Below are 18,175 nucleotides of genomic sequence, written 5' to 3'. Positions count from 1 at the left end.
CTGCATTATTGTAAAGATTTAGGCCAGTGAGTGATTTTCTACTCTGGGAGAATCTGGGAAAAACCTAATCCAGGGTATAAATTACACAGTGGCTTCTCTGAACCAGACGACCTAATCAGGTTAGAGGTGGGCTCAGGTCGAGGTGGTTAAATCTAAGTTTACAGGTTACAGTGTGACTAAAAGTATTCCATTAAACAAAATACAATTTAAATTAGACTTCCTTTGCATTTATTCTATATTAATTTAGTGATTACAATTATATATGTATATTATTATTATAATTATTACATATGTATATGTGTAAATGTAGCCTGTTTTAAATAATAGAATAAGAACCAGTATCTGACTAAAAAAAGTTTTCCTTTTTGATAAATAATACAAGCAAGCAGTTCTTAGATGCAGCATGTCAGACTCACAAGAAGCAAGTGACAGCACTGTGAGACAGCCTCACAGGTTTAAAGTATGATATGTTTTCTTAGCTGTCCACCAGGTTTCATGGGGGATTTCTGTGAAGTGGATGTTAACGAATGTTGTTCGGCTCCCTGCCACAATGGTGCCATTTGCGAAGATCTTAATAATAGCTACGTCTGCCACTGCAGGTCAGGTGAGTCAGTCATGTGAGCTGTGAGCTCAATTTATTTGAATTGAGGTAAGGAAAGCTTTTTTTTTTCTCTTTCTTTTTAAGTGTTCTGCTCATGAAGAACATCACTAAATGTTAAAACATAAGATTTGGATTGTTTTTGTGCCCTAGGTTTGGAAAAGTACAGTTAGCCATATGTAAACCATCCTAATAGGTACAGAATTCCCATATTGCATTAAAGAGGCTTTATAAGGTGTCACTAAGGATTACACTAATGCCTACATAGTTTCTCAGCTTTAAAGCCATTCAAAAGTCATCCACTTTTCTCCAGGGAGACATTTGTAGCTATACAGTACTGAAATAGATAGTATAAAAAAGGTGAAACTGCTTCTGCTCATTAAAATGTATGTGGCATCTTAGTCTTTAGTGAAAGCCTTTTCTTGTCTGTGTATGTGTGTGAACCCAAAAAGAAGCAAATCAATGTTGGAGAATCTGATTGATATTCACTTCAGAGGGTGGAAGTGGGAGAGCCTGGGCTCACCACGGCACTCTGTGGGCTTTTGTTCCTGGCAGGTTGGTCAGGCCTTCACTGTGAGGATGACATTAATGAGTGCCTTCCACAGCCCTGCAACCAGGGGATATGCATTCAAAATGATCCGGGCTATGGCTACACCTGTTTCTGTCGTCCTGGATTTGTGGTGAGGCTCCCCACCTTATTCCCCATCTCGCCTCCATATCCACCCCCTTTTTTTAACTTTTTAACCTTTACCCTCTGCTTTACTTGAGCCCTTTCTTTACATTAATATCCTGAATAGTGACATAAACAATCAGAATTTCAGTCATCTTTGTTGCATAACTTGATATATTGTTCACTTTTTCTTCATACTGTAAACAATATATCCCATTAGATATTGTATCACAAAGTTACACGATAGATCTAAAGGCTGTTTATTTTCCGTACACAGGGGAGGAACTGTGAGCACAACTATGATGATTGCCTGTTAAATCCATGTCCAGAAGCATTTTCCTGCATAGATGGCATCAACAAGGTCCGCTGCCTGCCTCCTGCTACGGATGTTGTTCCCTTGGTGACTGCAGTTAAGAACATCACTCGTGGCTCCACACCCAGAGTGCCTACGCCAACGCTTAGCCCAGTACCAACAGCTGAGCAATTCACAGGTACAAACCACATAGAGCATGCATGTAAGTACATGCAGTGTTCTGAAGTAACTGTGAGTACATTTATTCAACACTGCTCTCTACTTGAGTGGAACTACCTGGGCTTGTGAATTAACATTTAATTTACATTATTTTAGAGTAAATACTCCAGCGTTTACTACATTTAGCACTTAAATTACCAGTTATTTTTATAAAGAATTTCATCGTTAAAGGTTGAACTTGGTGTTAACAAACTTTTATTAACTTGCTGACTGACTGTTTTTTTTTTTAAAAAAAAGCTCTTTGTCTTGTTTTAAAAGTATGTGAGTTGGTAGCAGTTTCACCAAAAAGACACTTCACATGTTTTCATGTTCATTTATATAACCTATACAGTTTTTCAAAAAACTGAAACTGGAGAGAGAAAAGAAAAGAGCAAGAAAAAAAGCGACAACAAAACACTGGGCGATGGGGGGGCCAGTAGCTGCAGAGAGAGGGAGAAGGACAACTACAAGAAAAAGAAGACACAAAGTTAATGTCATACAGTGGTGACAAATAAATGTGGGGGGAGAGGAGAGGAGAGAGGGAAGAGAGAAGGAAAGGAGCTCAGTGCATTAGGGGTTGGGTCCCCCAGCAGTCTAGGCCTATATCAGCTTGACTACAACTAACTATAAGCTTTATCAAAGAGGAAGGTTTTAAGCCTAGACTTAAAAGTAGAGAGGGTTTCTGTTTCCCGAATCTGAACTGGGAGCTGGTTCCACAGGAGAGGAGCTTGATAGCTAAAGGCTCTGCCCCCCATTCTAATTCTGGAAACTAGGGGAACTACAAGTAGGCCTGCATTCTGAGATCGAAGTGGTCTACTGGGATGATATGGTACTATGAGGTCTTTTATATATGATGGAGCTTGATCGTTAAAAAGCAGGGTTTGTAATTCTATTCTAAATTTTATGGGAAGCCGATGGAGAGAAGGTAATGAAGGAGAAACATGATCTCTCCTGCTAATTCCACTCTGTGACACAAAATGATGTGTCATGCTCCCTGATCCACACTTTCACAATTTTGATCTGATGAATTAAGGCATTGTCGTTCTGAAATTATGCCTGTGCCATCAGGGAAAAAAACTCAAGTACAAGTACTAATCTCATGTAGCTCATGCCCTATTTACCTGGGTTAACCTACAAGAAATCTTGGTACGGCTGAGCATCCGGTGGGCAATGTCTGGACCTGATTCTATGGACTTTATATGGTAAAAAATGACTTTTAATGTAACTCTGCATATACCACAGCCTCACTAACAATATTTAAAAAACATGATAATAAAGTTAATGATAAATTGCCTCAAATATAGCAGTGTATCATCATAAATGAACATTTTTCAATCAAGGCAAAGCTCCTATTACTACTTCCATTAACATTACGCGTAAAGGAAGTGCCACTAAATTATATAAACTGATAAGCTGTTGCACCAATCAATTTGTACTGAAAGTGGGCCAGTTTTTTTTTTGGACAAATGACAAGGGTATCCTTTCCTTGTCCTTCCTACCAATTATTTTTGCTGCATGAGGTCAGTCAGTTTTATATGAAAGGAAGTTCCCACTGATTTGGTGCTCCAGATTTAACTTTTAGACCCTTTGGAACATAGCAGGCAGTGATGCGTTAGGTTTGATTGAGAGATTGTCTTAGTTGCAGCTGTGTCATGTTATAGTGCAATTGTGTTGAAAAACTGTTCTAAAATCTAGATTTTTATTGGCAACTAAAGTGCATTTTTAAATTTTGATTTGAGAGCAATAATAAAGAGTGATGGGTCCAGTCATTACTTGGGGATATATCCTTTAACACTCCAAACAGACACAGAACCCAATGTGTTAGACATTATTGGTGTTGGATTCAGTCATCTATGTGGGAGGAGGAATTCTGAGCACTGGGTACATTGTTACTCTTTGACAGATGAGGTCTGTCTACCTTTGAAACTGTTCACAAGCCTGTAAAACAGACCTATTGAACACAGACGAGCTTGAACCAATTCAGTGTGACACTCTGAAAATCACTGTGGACCAAAAATAATGGAGTGTTCCCCAATGCACCTGATCCACCCATCATCCAGGGTTAAATATACACACAGGACACTGGTAAATATAAACAAATCCCATCATCTGTATACCAAGTCATTGCTTTACTCTTCTAAACATGAGTAAATTATCAAAGCAAATAGGTTTTTAAAGTTAGGGATCCCAGAAACTCATGAGTTTATCTAACTAGGTCACCATCTAAACGCATGCAGTGCCCTTGGTGCTGCTTGAAATAGATTCAGACAGTACCTAAGACTGTTCCACAGCCTTTTGAAATATTTCAAGTCAATGGGAATTTAAAGAGAAAAGATAACTAATACGGTATGGATCAGAAAATGCATGTCATAAGAGAACAGATTATTCGGTTATAAACTTGACCTTAATTTCTTAAATTTGCTGTTAAAAAACAAATCAGTTTAGTTCTAAAGCAACAACAAAAGATGGCTTATTCCACAGTTGGTGATGATTGTCTTTTGAGTTTTATTTTCCCATCACTCTGAATGCAATGCTTAGCTTTACCCTATTTCAGCGCTACAGAATGAGCTGATGGGAATCTAGAAAAGGACACTGCTGGTGGAGAGAGGCTTACTGCAGCTAAGCCATGATCACTGCGGCACAGGTGAAGCTGTTATCTTTGCTGCTACGTGTAGCAGAAAAGAAATTACTCAGGCTCCTCAAAAATAGGCTCTATGAGTACCAACTTAATCATAGGGTCATTTCAAACATGGAGTGTCTTTCTCAGGCCACAAAACTGTTAAAACTGTTTGCATTTGTTCTGTTTAGCTCTAGCTGCACAGTCTTATGTTATACATTTGTTCACAATTCCTATAACCATTTCTGATGTATTCAGCGACAACTTTGCTAGTGAGTCATATCTGGCATTTACATGATGTGATGATGATGTGCACAATTTTAAATATTCATGTGAAAAATGCTCAGTGAGATGGAAAAAAGCAGCGTCTAAATTTGCCAGTTCAACTGGAGTTCATGACCCGTGCGTTCCTGTACAGTAACTGTGAGTGCAGTGCATTAGCGTAATTTCGTCAGCTAAAACAAAATGAAAAAACATGTCATGTTTAGGATTTGGTTCTTCCGTGCATCTCAGCAGTATGAAACTCTTCTTACATTACATATCAGCCATTTTATGCCGGTTTTGTAGCTATTGAATGACCTTTTGCCTTCCCCTAGGGCTCTGAAATTGCAAAGGTCCAAGAATGGCAGTATTTTATCTCTGTCCTGTGACAAGTTCAATCAGTCAAGTCTATTACCTTGTCCAATAAATCATGGAGAAAACTGGACTTACATCCTGGCTTTTTTAAAATAAATGGGACATCAAGTCTATATCAATTAAATCCATCCAAAGTCTGTCCTTATACTAATTGATCTTAAGTTCACATTCCTCCAAATAAATTTTTTTAGTGGAATATCTAGTCTGCGCTGCAGCACTGGGCTCCACCTTCCTATGTTACATTAAATATGACTCATATCAATTTTCTCACCTCTTTTATGGACACGTATTAAGACTGGCTCTAATTAAATCTAATCTGAAAGATTTATATCAAGGATTATTACCACAGAGACAACTTCTTTTTCCCAATTGAAACTAGAGGATCTTTTGACCTAAGTACAGTAATGGTAAACTTCTTGGTCAGCACTATATAACATAACTATAACGGTTAAAAAGAAGTACTGATATAATGATATATACAAGTGGAAAAATAAACAGTTATTGCACTCATTTAGAATTTAGATTTCATCCAACTACTTACTACTTACTTGAGGCATGTGGATGAAAAATCTGGTGTGAGAAAAGAAGATTGTGGTGAAAACGGGAGACCTTTTGAAGGAGAGACTGAAGCTAACTACTAATGAGGCATGATACTGCCTCCTGGCAGCAGCCTCAGACTGCATCAAAGACTACATCAGACTAAACAAGGCTTTAAAATTAATGAATAGCTTTGTCTCTGAGGGGTAATTTTCCATCATCAGCATTGGCAAACCCCATTGTCAGGAGTGAAGCAGAAGACAGCACAGCATTGTTGCAGTGTGCATTTATCCTCATTAATTCAAAGATCACAGTAGGTCTGCTCCTGATAATTCCTACTTTTTTGTCAAGGGATTTTCCCCAGGGTATTGGTCATATTGCTCTCCAGAGAAAAAGGAGGAATTTAGGTTAGCTGGTTTGCCAAATGCCCCAAAAGGCCTAATGTCGGATCAAAAGGGGTCTGGCCTATTAGTACCTGACGTGTAACAAATATTGATAAAGGGCTCACTTGGATCAGCCCGATTAATCATGGCAACAACTTAAAAGGAGCTTTGCTGATTTCTCTAGTGTGATGAATTTTTTATTTCATTCTTTTTATTTTTTTCAGATAAGAACAGACAGGTGCATCCAGGAAATCTTTTCCTTTTAACAGGCTCTCTGGTTTGACTTTTCTGCAACAAATTGCACTACTTCCTTCAAATGAGAAATATATTGAGCATGAGCGCTCCTAATGCTTGCTTTCAATTGCAGTCTGAGACAGTCTTTTAAGTTTGTCTGCGTCACTACCCCGACTAAGCTGGCGGGCAGTGGGACTTGTACCAAAATATCCCATAATTGCCCATTCTCATGGATGATATAAGCCAAGTTATTCCACTATAAAATGAGGCATGTAATAAACTTGTGTGAATACGCTTATTTCAGCCAAGCCTCCTCTCTCCCCTAATATAGAGCCATTTTCATGCTTCACAGCTTGTTGGCAAATAAGTCTATTTACAGTATGCTTGTACAGTGAGCAAAAGGAAAACTGTTCTTTTAGAATAATAATTATCTACTATTTGCCTCTACTTCCCATGCCGTAATGTGAACTAGTCTCTTTAAACTCTATTCCGTCCATGTTGCCAAGGTTATTTAATGGATACAGATCGCACACATGTAATTCAGCAGCATGTTGAGGTGTGAAGCTACCAAGTAACAAACCAGAAAGTCTATATTAAAGCCTCCATGGTAAAATAATCAGCCCTGCTGAGGTGTCAGTAGCCACACTGAATATTGTATTATTCTGAGAGTGTATCTCACCCCCTGCTTTGACCCTCCCAGTGGAGGAAGCGACTAAAAAGCTGAATTCTTTAAGTGATCAATAGAGAATCTTGGCAGAATATACAGACACATAACCTGCAATTTATTTTGTTTTTATTTACGCTTCCCCTATAATTTCTGGGTTCTGTTATATATATTTTTTGTTTGTTTGTTTGTTTGTTTTTGTTTTTTCTTTTCTTCCTAGATTCAAGCAATGTTTTGTACTTTGGGAATTCCTACCTGGAGTTTGAGGGCATTGACCTCAGCATTCTCAACAACATTACTGTGAAATTTCAAACCCAGGTGGCCCAGGGAACTATACTCTATGTTGACCAAGGACCCGTCAACGGTGATTTCTTTTTCATGAAACTCTTTGTCTTGGATGGAGTCTTGAAGGTAAAAACTCAAATTAAATAGTTATTGTAGATGATTACCTTTCTACTACATCACAAAGCTGTGTGTTGCCTATAAAAATTCAGCTAATGCCTGAACCGTACATATTATTCTTACAGCAGTTTGTTTGACATAGAGTTTCTCAAATGTTTCAGTATGCATTTTGCTGTAATGAAGAGGAAGATGTTACACTGATCAATACATCGATTCGTGTTGACGATGGCAAGGTTCACATTGTTAATATCAGGTATGTTCTTTTTAATATTGTTTCAAACTACAACTCTGCTACAAATGAAAATGTTCAAGGAATTTGCTGCTGCGAACAAATACAGTCCCCTTCAAAAGTATCGGAATGGCAAAGCCGATTCATGTGTTTTTGTGGAAGACATTTTGGGTTTAAGATCAAAAGATGGATTCAAGTGATAATTCAGAATTTCTTTAAACCTAATATGTAAACAAAAATCTTAAAACATAGCACCGTTTGTATCAGATGACCCACATATTAATGGACCAAATTTGAAGATTTAAAGTAAATAAAACAAATCAAGCCTGTGACTTCACTGACATTACCCATGTGTTACTATCTTCTTTTAATGTGCTTTTTCAGGCTTAAGAACAGCCTCCCTCAATTGTTGATTTTTTTTTTCCATCACTTTAATTTGGGTCATGGTCTTGCTCCATCTGTACACCTCTGGGGTTATTCTGCTGCCACAGTGAATTAAATAATCAATAAAGATCAGTGAATTTGTTCCAGAAGCGGTGATACTACCTCCCCTATGCTACACAGATGAGCTTGTATGGGTTAGATCATAAGCAGATCCATTTTTCCTCCACACATTGGCCTTTCCATCACTGTGGTACTGTACACTCTTGGTCTCATCAGTCCATAAAACTGTCTGATCCTTAGTGGTTATCGCTTACTGGGGTTTGCATTATGTGGCCTGTTTGTGGGTTTTTTTTAATTAAAGCTCTGTGAAGGCTTCTGTCATCAGCTGTTGTAGTTTTCCTTGACTGATCCATTCTGTGTATGATGCTCAGTAGACCAAAGATTTCTTAAGGGTGACTTCACCAATTCTCAACTTGGCTTCGGTTATTGTGTAAATGTACATTAATGCTTCACAACTCCACTCTTAACTAAAATATTTCTCTGCTTCTAACTGAAAAACTCCTCAAGACATCGCCCGGAGGAGTTTTTCATCGATTGGAGTTCAGATGATGTCAACTGGGGGAGCTCTGGAAAAGCAGGTTGACCATGATTACAAACATTATCTGGACTGAAGGTTCCTTTTAAGTGATGTCTCTTCAGTTCAGAATCAGTGAAGGCTTCCTTTAAGTCTTTTTCAGGACTTTCCAAGTTGTTGTATTAGCTCTTGCCAGTGTTTGTGCAGTGCCCCAAGTTCAAACTGGCTTGCCCTTCTCCCATAAACATCTCTCAAGAGGCCATTTTGATTTATCCTTTTTAACAACAAATAGTTGTTATAACTTTAGTTTCACTCAGTTCACAGTTAAAACCCAAGGCTAAAATCAGGAGCAGCCATTTTAAACTGTTTATTGCTTGAACAAATACTCTCACAGGTAAAACCTGTGAGTCACATATTACCATGTTTTTGCTTACATCTTGGCTCATATGATACAAAATAGGCATTATTCTCTGCTTTTTGCATGGGAAACTAAATACCATAAAATATAAGCAGAAATTCTAAACTCTTGATCTTTAAAATAAATGTCTTCAGTCTACAGCTAAAACAAAACAATTATCTTTTCTGTTTAAATCATTTTGAAGGGGGCTGTATGTTGCCATTTAATTGTACTTTTTTTTTTTTTTAATTTACACACTGCTGTAACATTGACAGCTAACCAGCTGCTGTGTGTTCTCTAACTGCTTTAGGGAACAATATGTATTGAGTAAATGGGGAACATTCACAATGATAAGCTACTTACTGTAGTTCTTAGGCATATACAGATTTTGTTCAAATGCTGTTAGCACCTTAGGTGGTATTAAGTTGATCCTTAGTTATCCACTCATTTCAAGTGTGGCAGAATATTTAGGATACGGGCTGAAACTAATACTAGGGATACACACAATTGGCAGGATTCACCAGAGTGAGAACTTATGTTTTATTAGGAACGGGTAAATGGGCTTAGATTTTAAAGAACTAAAAACAAATGTCAGAATGTGACTATTAAAATGCATTAGTGATCACTGCACATGTTTTATTGGCTGTTCTAAAGTCTTCATTTGCAGTTTTTCATTACAAAAAGATTAACAAGCAGGAGCCGAGCACAAAATCAATGTTTAAATGATTTAAAGTGAGGCTGAGGCCCCTTTAGTTATATTGTTGCTAAGCCCATGCGCAATCTTGCTGCCAGCCCTCTCCATTATATTCTGACATGAGAAAGATTGTGGTTTCATTTCGAGACACGAAGTTTATTATGTATGAGCTTGAGGCTGAAACAAAGGGCTAATGTTCAACTCATATCAAATCAGTTTACTTGGCATTTAAGGAGAATGTGTAGAAATTTTTTTCTAACAGGTCATTTCAGGTTTTTAGCAGAAGGCAGGGATGAATATGTTTGAATTCATTTTTTCTTTTTTGGTGGACTAATTTAAAGTTAAAAAAAATAAACAAAGTTTTCTCAAGATGAAATTTAAAAAAGACAAACAAGATTAAAATTAGTGAAGGTGATTATGAACACACTGTCACAGGTGAGACCATTATTTCCTGCTGAAACAAAGCTGACTGGGAAGGTTGCCTCTTGTTTCCTGCCAGAAAGCTGCACTGCCCTAAATACACAAGTGCATCCAGAAAGGCCAATCAAGTTTTTTTCTTTTTTTTTCTCCTGCAAGAAAAATACAACAGCAGTCGAAATCAATCATAATGTTCTGTACCAACCCCTTGGAGACATTGCAAGAAAGAGAGCTGTCATAACTAGAGGGTTGGGAGTATGGAAAAATGGTTTCTAGTGTCACAAAGCAAATTCTTTGTAATTGTCTGATGGCCGAGTACGTCCATCTTTGTCTGATTTGACCCAGAGCTACAACACCACGGCCATCCTCAACGTCACTGCCTAACTCATTATAGACTTTTAATATATCTTCCCGTCAAAGACGCTTTTCAATATGTTAAATAGAAACCCAGTGGGGCTGACTTCTCAAGGACAGCGAGCACAGTGCCCTCTGGCTGCTGGCCAGGCCGCTCTGGCAGACTGCTTCTAAATTAACCGCTTCTCCATGCCGGCTCTAGAGGAAGGACTTATACAGCTTGGAGTTAGTGCCCTGAGTGTTTAGCCTGCATACGCAACAGCCTACAAAGTACAGGCTTAACAAATCAGACTAGATTGCCTCATGGACTTCCTAACTTCCACTTGGGGAACAAGGGGTACCAGGAGACACTGGAGAGAAGACTGTGCATCAGTGGCCTGAGTACCCTCAAGCTGCTGATGGTAAGTTCAGAATATGCACTTAGGTAATTATCTGCTCTCCCGTGTTGTTTCGAAGTGGAGAATTGGATTTTGAAAACTATGAATGGCTGTGGGGTGCGTCCAAAATAGATGTGTCAAGGCTCATAAGACACAGAGAAAACAAAATGGAGTTTAGCAGTTGCACCTCAAAATGATTGGTTGATGTATCGATTTACCGTTTTCGAATGATACTTGTAAATGTGACATGAAGTATTCTTAATCTTTCACAGGCAACACCTGACCCCTTGTGAAGCAGAACTAAGACTTTCTGGTCATGAGAAAATCATCCAAAGTACAGCAAGTAACTACTGGTTGGGACACATGATACAAAGAACAAACAGTGTCTTCACAGGTGGTCTGCCCCAACGATACCTACTCAGTCAGGTAAGATGTCTGTGTGCTCTGTATTTTCTCAGTCTCCTGCTCAAATCATAAGGTTCTGAAACACATACAGTATACTTAAGAAGTTACATGAATGTTACATAAAATATTGCGAAAATTGCATCATAAAAAACTGCAAAAGTGTGAAAGGAACTGCTATTATCTAATCAGTTGTCTAAATGAAATATGTTCCTCCCCTTAGCGAGCGCAACCTTTCCACAACTATACTGGGTGCATTGAAATAATTGAAATTAATAAACTGAGGAGATTTCACACATCTGACGCCATCGCTGGCAGCAACACAGGGCGATGCAGGTAAAGTCTCCGGATTCAAAAGAAGTAATTGTCTTCATCGTGATCCTCTTTTGTTTTGAAGTTTATTGTTGATTTGTTGTTGTTGGGTTTTTTTTTGCTATTAAAACCTAGTTTTTAGTTTTACATAAAATGAACACAAGAAAAATCCCTCAAGAACGTTGACAAAACTGTGTTTTAAATGTTTTGATTGTTAAACCATTAAGCCCACCACAAGCATCAGCACTAACACATGACTGTAGTAAAAAACTATCTTTAGACTAGACAATTTGGATTGTGAACCACTCATACTTTTGCCCAATTTTACAGGTGTACTTCATACGCCACAGAAAGCTCGACAAGTTTCTCAAGTTTGACTACTCAATCAACCTCCTCTGACAATGGGAACGCAACCACAATGGCAGCGCCCACACAAACACCAAAACATCCTCTGCATGTACCTAGAGCTTGCCGTGCAGGTCTTTGTCTCAATGGAGGAACATGTCATCCACCACAGCTGCCTGGCGGAGCTCTGCCTTCTTGTCACTGCCCGCTTCATTTTACTGGAACTTTTTGTGAGAAAGGTAGGCTTGGAATTTTTTGATTTAGTTTTTTTGCTGACAACATTCCCTGTATACACACACACATATATATATAAACACAAACACAGGCAGTGAGAAGCTTTGAAACCCTACTGTACTGTGACCTCTGCAGTGGTATCATCGAGAGTCAGCCAACAAATTATGTTGGTTAATATATGCTGAGCCTCTTGGGCTAATAGGTTTCACTATGAGGGAGTATAGAGTCAGCTGCATAAAGAATTTTGAGTGATGTGAATTATTCAGAATATAATTATTGAAATGAAAGATCCATATAAGCAGTTTGAACCATCACCGTGTGTCCATGTTCACCTCCAGAGCTCATTGAGAATGTGACCTTGGAGCAGTTGCTCAACATTCAGCAAACACTGTCATCCCCTCCCCAACAGAAATATTTATTTTGTACCAACCACTCTGACACTAATTCTAAGGAGACAGCAGTACTAGGCAGCACACATACTAAGGAGTTGTTGTTTTTTTGTTTGTTTTGTTTGCAGGTTTCTTCTCAGTGCACAGGATGTAGCTACTGACCTCCCTTTCTATGTCTCTTTCCATGCATGATGTGCTCTGACAGTGAAGAAAACTGCTTCATTCCTTTTGTTGTTAGCCATTCTCTATTAGTAATGACAGCAGTAATAATAGACTTGTGAATTAATTGCTCGTGTGCTTGTGAAGGCAAACGTAACTGCTCACAACTCAGAGACATTTCATATGCTGTGTTATGATAATTATGTTCACTCTCCTGCACTCTAGCCATCTACAATGTCTATAGAAATTATTTGGGCCCTTAATTCTGCACTTTGTATCAGCCAAGTTGGCAGCAATTACTGCTTTGAGTTTTCTCGAGCATGTCTCTACAAGATTCTTACACCTGGATTTGGGCAGGTTATCCCATTCTTCCAATCAGATTGGATGAGAAGCATCTGTGAACTGACATTCAGGTCTCTCCTTAGATATTCTGTGAAGTTTAATTCTGGGCTTTGGTTGGGCCACTTGAGGACTTGGATTGTTACTGTGTTGAAAGCTGAACTTTGCAGTTTTAGATCTTATGCACTTTAGAGGAGGTTTTCATCAAGTGCTTCTTTGTATTAGACTGCATTCAACCTTCTATCCATTGTGACCAGTCTCCCGGTCCCTGTTGCTGAGAACCCCCACCCCCCCACCCCCGCTCTCGTAGCTTCATGCTGCCACAACCATGCTTCACCGTAGAGACGGTATTAGCTAGGTAATGAGCTGTGCCTGGTGTTTGACATAATGCTTGGAGTGCTGCCCAGAGGGTTCAAACTTTGTGTCATTAGATCAATGAGAATCTTTTTTCATTCATTTCAGTAATTTAAATGCCATTTGTAGAACTCCAAGCATGCTGTTTTATTTTTTTTACGTTTTATGACCCGTCATAAAAACCTGATAGGGTGTCACTTGGATGTTCATCCTTTTGCAGGTTGTCCCATCTGTGCAGAGGACATTTGAAACTCTGTCATATTGAGAATTTGGTAGAGCTGTTTCTGGACATTTTGGTGCTCTAAGCGAGATATCATTAGACGATCTTAAACATCTGAATTTTTCCATTAAAATATTTTATTATAAGAATTTTATTACTATTTATTATTTCAACTTTTACTTTATTCAACTTTTGTCTTGTGTCATTCAACATCATCTGTCAGTTTGCGTCGTTGCATGCACACAAGTCCTTTTTTATGTATTATCCTGTTTTGATAGCCTTCAAAACAGATGATGCACAACATAATCTGATTGTATAATCTATACATGTTACAAAACTCTTGCTATCATGTTACTGGTTATTTTGTGTATCATTTTTTGTAGCGGGGAGTCTTTCCTGACCATGTTTTATGACACAAAAATGGTTTTCCATTTGAAATTTTCTTTATTATTTAACTTTCAGTATAAACTTTGAGTCTCCAGAAAAAAAGAGAATGTCAGTGTAAATCTTTTATAGCAGTAAGAGCTACACAGGATTTAGACACACACTCATTAATGTCAGCATGAACCAAATGCCAAACTGACAGCTGCACTAGAGAGTTGTGTTCAGCTGGCAAATATGATGGAAATAGATGCAAAAGAACTAGTTGCTGCTGTTATTTCTGGAACACAGTGGTAGGAGTAAACATCTGGATTTATAGCTGCCTACCTTGGCCTACTGTATATCAGTATCCCTAGATTTGCTGGCTTGTCACATCAGTGACATTACATTGATTACAGGTTGTAGATCATTTTTAACACAGTAGGTTTTGTTAAACTGACTCAGTCTACATTGTAAGTAGACACACGCACACAAGCAATGTTGTGCAGATTATGATTTACAATGGCATGGATCATGTTGTAGACTAATGTTTGCATGGAACACATAACCCGCTACTCGTACGTGATTATTACAGAGAAGCATGAGCAAATAAACCAAGGGTTCTGAAAAGTGGAAAAAATAAATATATTCACATTATGTAAGAGTCAGCCCCCAGCAGAGAGTTCTTCCATAGACACTTTGTCTCCTCGTTGGTGCTGTGTGTTTAACAATGTAAGAGGGGCAGCGGACATGAGTAACAGACTTTTAAAAATAGAATACAAGTAATTAGGAAATATTTCTTCCTCCTCTTTAGACAACCCTCCAGCTGGAGGCATCTTAGGTGACTAACTAGGTGGCCTGTGACTATAAATGGGCCTGCCTTTGGGTTCTTGGTCATCTCCCTGTTTAAAGCCCTTAGTGCCAGGTTAGTCACTTTGTCCGGACAGCCAACTTCAGAAAAGCTCCTGGTAGTTCCAAATGTTTTCCAAATAACAATTATTAAGGTCACTGTGCCCATGGGAACATTCAAAGCTTTAGGAATCATTTTATAGCCTTGCCCTGATATGTCTTTCTGAAATTCTATTGCAGAGGTCTGCAAAGTGTTGCTATTAGTTACTGATTTCATGACTTGGTTTTTGCCCTGACATGGCACTGTGAAATGTGGACTCCATTCAAGCTTTGATTAAATTTAATTGACAATTAAAGCAACGAGACGCATCTATTGTGCTCTAGGTCCTTTTGTAAATTGATATATTAGTTTCTGATTTTTAATATATTTCCCAAAACATTTCTAAAACCCTAACATTTTTATTATGTGTTATTGAGGGCAGATTGAAGTGACAGAATGGCAATTAGGTACATTTACAGGAACTAGGTACAAGCAATTATGACTGGTATGCAGATCTTCTCAAACGATCTATTTGCTAGATGTCTACCAGTGATTTTCAGATTTTCATTGATATTGCTCAGCATTCATAACGAAGCACGGCACTTCAAGCTTCTCCACATGTTATGTTGTACTCATAACTCAGTAAGGAGTACTCAGAATTATTATTTCAAACAAAGGCATTTCCACAGTGTACTGTGTGCTGTGTTTTAAATGACACACTTATTTAAGTTGGGCCAACTAACACAACGTTTCTTACAACATTGCATCTGAGTTGTGGTCACTTGAGCAGGGGTCTGATTTACTTAATAAAATCATGCAAACTCATTGCTTCAAAAAGATCAAGTAATGGTTACTGCTGCAACTTTAGTTTACCAAATTCTGTCATACATAACTTGCTACTTTGGTCACATTGTCTTTAGTCATGGTTTTTTAACCACACCACTGCCCCCAACAATTAATGAACTTGCATTACTATTGTGACAATACTACACTATACCACAATATTAGGCACATATGTGCTATACTACTAAGGTAAATAGATCCCAGTCCCTCCCAGCTGTCCCATCTAAGAATGCCTCTTTTGTCAATTAGCTGCAAATATCTGGTGCTCGGGTTAGTCCCACTGTAAAATGTTATTCACACTGTACTGCACAAAAGGGAATTCTTTTCTTGGGAAAATGTATTCCTCCCTTAGTTCTTAGCAAATGTCAGCAGAGGACTTTACAAGAGCAGAAAAAGGTCAATGGTCAATTGCATTGAGTTTATGACTGGGTTTATGAATTGCACCAAGATGCTTTGACATCATTAATACTTACCTTAATGACCCTGTTAATACCTGCCTAAAGGTTTTCCTGGCAGACTAAGCACCTTTTTTTGAATTGTGGCCTCCCACTGGTTAAAAAGCATCATTGCCTCCATTGTTGCCACTGTACTTGATTGTTTTAAGTTAGCGTTTCTCAAAAAAAAAGAGTAAAGGGTTTTTTTTTTACCCTGCATTTACATATAACTTGAAGAAACCTAGTAAGAAGTGCATTTTGTTGAAAACTGCATAAAGTTAACTGAAAAAGTCAGGATTTCTATTGGATTGTACAGTGTAACTTTATCTAGCTTTAACTTAATTTTAGATAAATTGTATTGTATACAGTATGTATAGAAAAAGTAAAAATAGATGCAGTATTTGCTTTGAGGATGCTGATAGAGATGTACAGAGAGGGTCATAGGGAGTTGCATTGTGTCTTCGTAGATTTAGACAAAGCTTATAACAGTGTGCAGAGAGAGGAGTTGTGGTATTGTATGAGGACGTCTGGAGTGGCAGAGAAGTATGTTAGAGTGGTGCAGGACATGTATGAGAGCTCTAAGACCGTGGTGAGGTGTTCTGTAAGTGTGACTGAGGAGTTCAAGGTGGAGGTGGGTCTGCATCAAGGATCGACTCTGAGCCCCTTCTTGTTTGCTCTGGTGATGGACAAGCTAACAGATGAGGTTAGACAGGAATCTCCATGGACTATGATGTTTGCAGATGACGTTCTGATTTGTAGTTAGAGCAGGGAGCAGGTGGAGGAAAATCTAGAGAGATGGAAGTCTGCTCTGGAAAGCAGAGGAATGTAGGTTAGCTGCAGCAAGACAGAATACATGTGTGTCAATGAGAGGGAGCCAAGTGGAACAGTGAGGTTACAGGGAGTAAAGGTGAAGAAGTTGCAGGACTTTAAGTAATTAGGGTCAATGATTGAGAGCAATGGAGAGTGTGGAAAAGAGGTAAAGAGGCGAGTGCAACCAGGTCAGAGATAAAAGAGTATCAGCAAGAATGAAAGGAAAGGGGTTCAAGACGGTGGTGATACCAGCGATGTTGTCTAGCTTAGAGACAGTGGCACTGAGGCAGAGCTGGAGGTAACAGAGCTTAAGATGTGGATTTTCTCTTTGGTAGTGAGGATGGAGAAGATCAGGAATGAGGACATCAGAGGGACAGCTCATGTTAGATGGGTTGGAGATAAAGTCAGAAAGGCCAGATTGAGGTATGGATTGGATATGTCCAGAGGAGAGACTGTGAATATATCGGTAGAAGGATGCTGAGGTTGGAGCTGCCAGGCAGGAGGTCCAGAGGAAGACCAAAGAGGAGATTTATGGATGTAGTGAGAGAGAACATGAAGGCAGTTTGTTGGGAGAAAAGAGAATTCAGAAAATAGGGTTATCTGTGGCAACCCCTGAATGGGAACAGCTGTAAGGAGAAGAAGAAGAAGAAAGGCAAACTGCTGTGTTTGCATAACTAAAATATAATGTCCTTTCCGTGGCGTTACATACAAACATTTTGTTCGTATGAACATACCCTTTAGCTTTTAATCGGGAAACACAAGTATGAGATGCCACATGCTACCTTTGGTGTCTGTATGAGACGCACAGTGTTTTTAATGGACATAACCCATTGTATAGTTTAATTGTCACTCAGTCTCTGACATGTTAAACAATGGGTGAGATCAATAAATTCACTGCCTGGCCAAAAAAAGTCACTGGATTTAACTAGCAAATCATTAAGAGCCTTCCACTGGGTAATTACTGCAGTAATTAATATAACTCAGCTGGCGACAAGTGAAAAAAATTACATCATTGTTTATTATTGAAATGCCATTAAGATTATTAGTTGTGCCCTGCAGGGACATTTTTCTCCATTTCCCTTATCTCGTCTGTTATTTCTGTTCACACTATGCTTTCGTTCGTGGATTTTCATTCAGGAGTTTTGAACTGCTGTGGAAACCAAATGCCATAATGTGTGTGCTGCACATTTTAAGCCTGGGGAAAATCATAAGTGAAGGAAGTTCGTATTAGTGTTGCAGAGAGTTACAGTGATGAAAACTGGATTTACGTTCACTTCGTAATCTCTGTACCTGATTGATACATGACGCATGTTCATACTATAATTGTGTACTTACAGGACATGTGACAGACTTCTGCTCAAAGGCATATGTTAACACTCATTAACATTGCTTGAGCAGCATGTGTGC

General features: G+C 38.6%; 1 protein-coding gene across 1 annotated transcript in view; it reads left to right on the top strand.

The window, feature by feature from the left end:
• The window catches only part of eys (eyes shut homolog), a 158,296-nt gene that overhangs the window by 86,677 nt on the left and 53,444 nt on the right, over positions 1–18,175 (top strand). Inside the window, exons 32-39 of the mRNA XM_067522888.1 lie at positions 480–604; positions 1,154–1,278; positions 1,546–1,759; positions 7,071–7,261; positions 7,414–7,505; positions 10,951–11,104; positions 11,304–11,416; positions 11,723–11,976. Coding sequence (XP_067378989.1) covers positions 480–604; positions 1,154–1,278; positions 1,546–1,759; positions 7,071–7,261; positions 7,414–7,505; positions 10,951–11,104; positions 11,304–11,416; positions 11,723–11,976 — 1,268 coding nt within the window. The remainder of the gene's footprint in view (positions 1–479; positions 605–1,153; positions 1,279–1,545; positions 1,760–7,070; positions 7,262–7,413; positions 7,506–10,950; positions 11,105–11,303; positions 11,417–11,722; positions 11,977–18,175) is intronic.

This window comes from Channa argus, chromosome 1, assembly GCF_033026475.1.
Source record: "Channa argus isolate prfri chromosome 1, Channa argus male v1.0, whole genome shotgun sequence".
NCBI lineage: Eukaryota > Metazoa > Chordata > Actinopteri > Anabantiformes > Channidae > Channa > Channa argus.
This window is presented reverse-complemented; position numbering and strand designations above follow the sequence as displayed.